The 1,171-nt window shown below is 37.1% G+C and overlaps 1 protein-coding gene across 2 annotated transcripts in view; it reads left to right on the plus strand.

Annotated features, from left to right (window-relative positions):
- The window catches only part of KIAA0391 (KIAA0391 ortholog), a 210,927-nt gene that overhangs the window by 26,371 nt on the left and 183,385 nt on the right, over positions 1-1,171 (plus strand). The window contains exon 2 of one of the 2 annotated variants that reach the window (XM_006891548.1): positions 570-617. The exons of the other annotated variant lie outside the window; for it this stretch is intronic. Within the exon in view, the coding sequence (XP_006891610.1) occupies positions 570-617 (48 nt within the window). The remainder of the gene's footprint in view (positions 1-569; positions 618-1,171) is intronic. 2 annotated transcript variants of the gene reach the window in all.

The raw sequence follows: 1,171 nt of genomic DNA on the forward strand, positions 1-1,171 counted from the left end.
CTTCTTCTCTGTTCCCAACTCTTGCGTTCCAGTCACCCATTATTATCAGTGCATCCTGATTGCATGTTCAATCTATCTCCGACTATAAAAGAGATATGAACCTTGTTTCTATTTTCCATAAACAAATACCCCATTTTACCAACACTATTTGGTAACAAGGCTGTCTTTCCCCCCACTTAATAAATTTTATCTCTTTGTAAAAAAATTTGTTGTTCACAGGGGGTTGATTTATTCTTGGGTTCTCTATTCTCTTCCATTGGTTTGTGTACCAGTTGATCTGTCAGGCAGTTTTGATTTCTGTGAACATGTGGTAGCTTTTGAGATCAGGAAATGCAAAACTTCCTACTTTGTTTTTCTATTTCAATTGTGCTTTGCTTATCTGAGGTCTCTTTCCTTTCCTTATAATGTCAGTGACTACTTTTCTCCATCTCTGAAGAATGACAATGAGGTCTGGATTAATACTGTATTACATTTATCTGCTTATCACTTTTGATCATATTGTTATTTTCACAATGTTAAGTCTAGGAATTTACTCTTGTGATGATTTGATTTTTCATCTTTTTTTGTAGTGTTCCTGGAGAACAGTGGAAAGGACAGTTCACTACAATCCAGAAAAGGTAAAAGTCAATTTTACATTTGTTTTTAACTTGTTTAAGTTGGGTTTAGTAGCCTTTGCTCCTATTACTTTAAAAAGAAAAGAAAGTTAAGAACACCTAAAGATATGATGCAGCCCTGGTAGAGCAATGCTTAAGTACTTGCTGCTAATGAAAGATTGTCTTTCATAGTTACCAAGAGACTGTATGGGAAAGAACTGCCCCACAGAGTTTTCTAGGCTGTACTCTTTATAGGGCAGTTCTTAGTCTCATGGGGTTGCTGTGAGTTGCGATAAACTTTACGACGCCTAACAACAACATGAAACTCAAACTCACTGCCATCAAGTCAGTTCCAATTTATTGTGACCTGTTGGGATTCTAAGTTGTGAATTTCAAAGGTTAGGGACTGTCCATTTTTCTCTTGTGGAGCTTCTGGTGGATTTGAACTGCTGGAGACAGATGACGTTTTGGTTAGTAGCACAAAATGCTGCATACTATGCTACCAGAAGATAATTGTTAAGTGCTGTTAACATTAGATCCTGACTCATCGCTGACCATCCAGCAGATTTTCAGAGCCT

This window comes from Elephantulus edwardii, unplaced genomic scaffold, assembly GCF_000299155.1.
Source record: "Elephantulus edwardii isolate Elephantulus edwardi_28Jun2011 unplaced genomic scaffold, EleEdw1.0 scaffold00100, whole genome shotgun sequence".
NCBI lineage: Eukaryota > Metazoa > Chordata > Mammalia > Macroscelidea > Macroscelididae > Elephantulus > Elephantulus edwardii.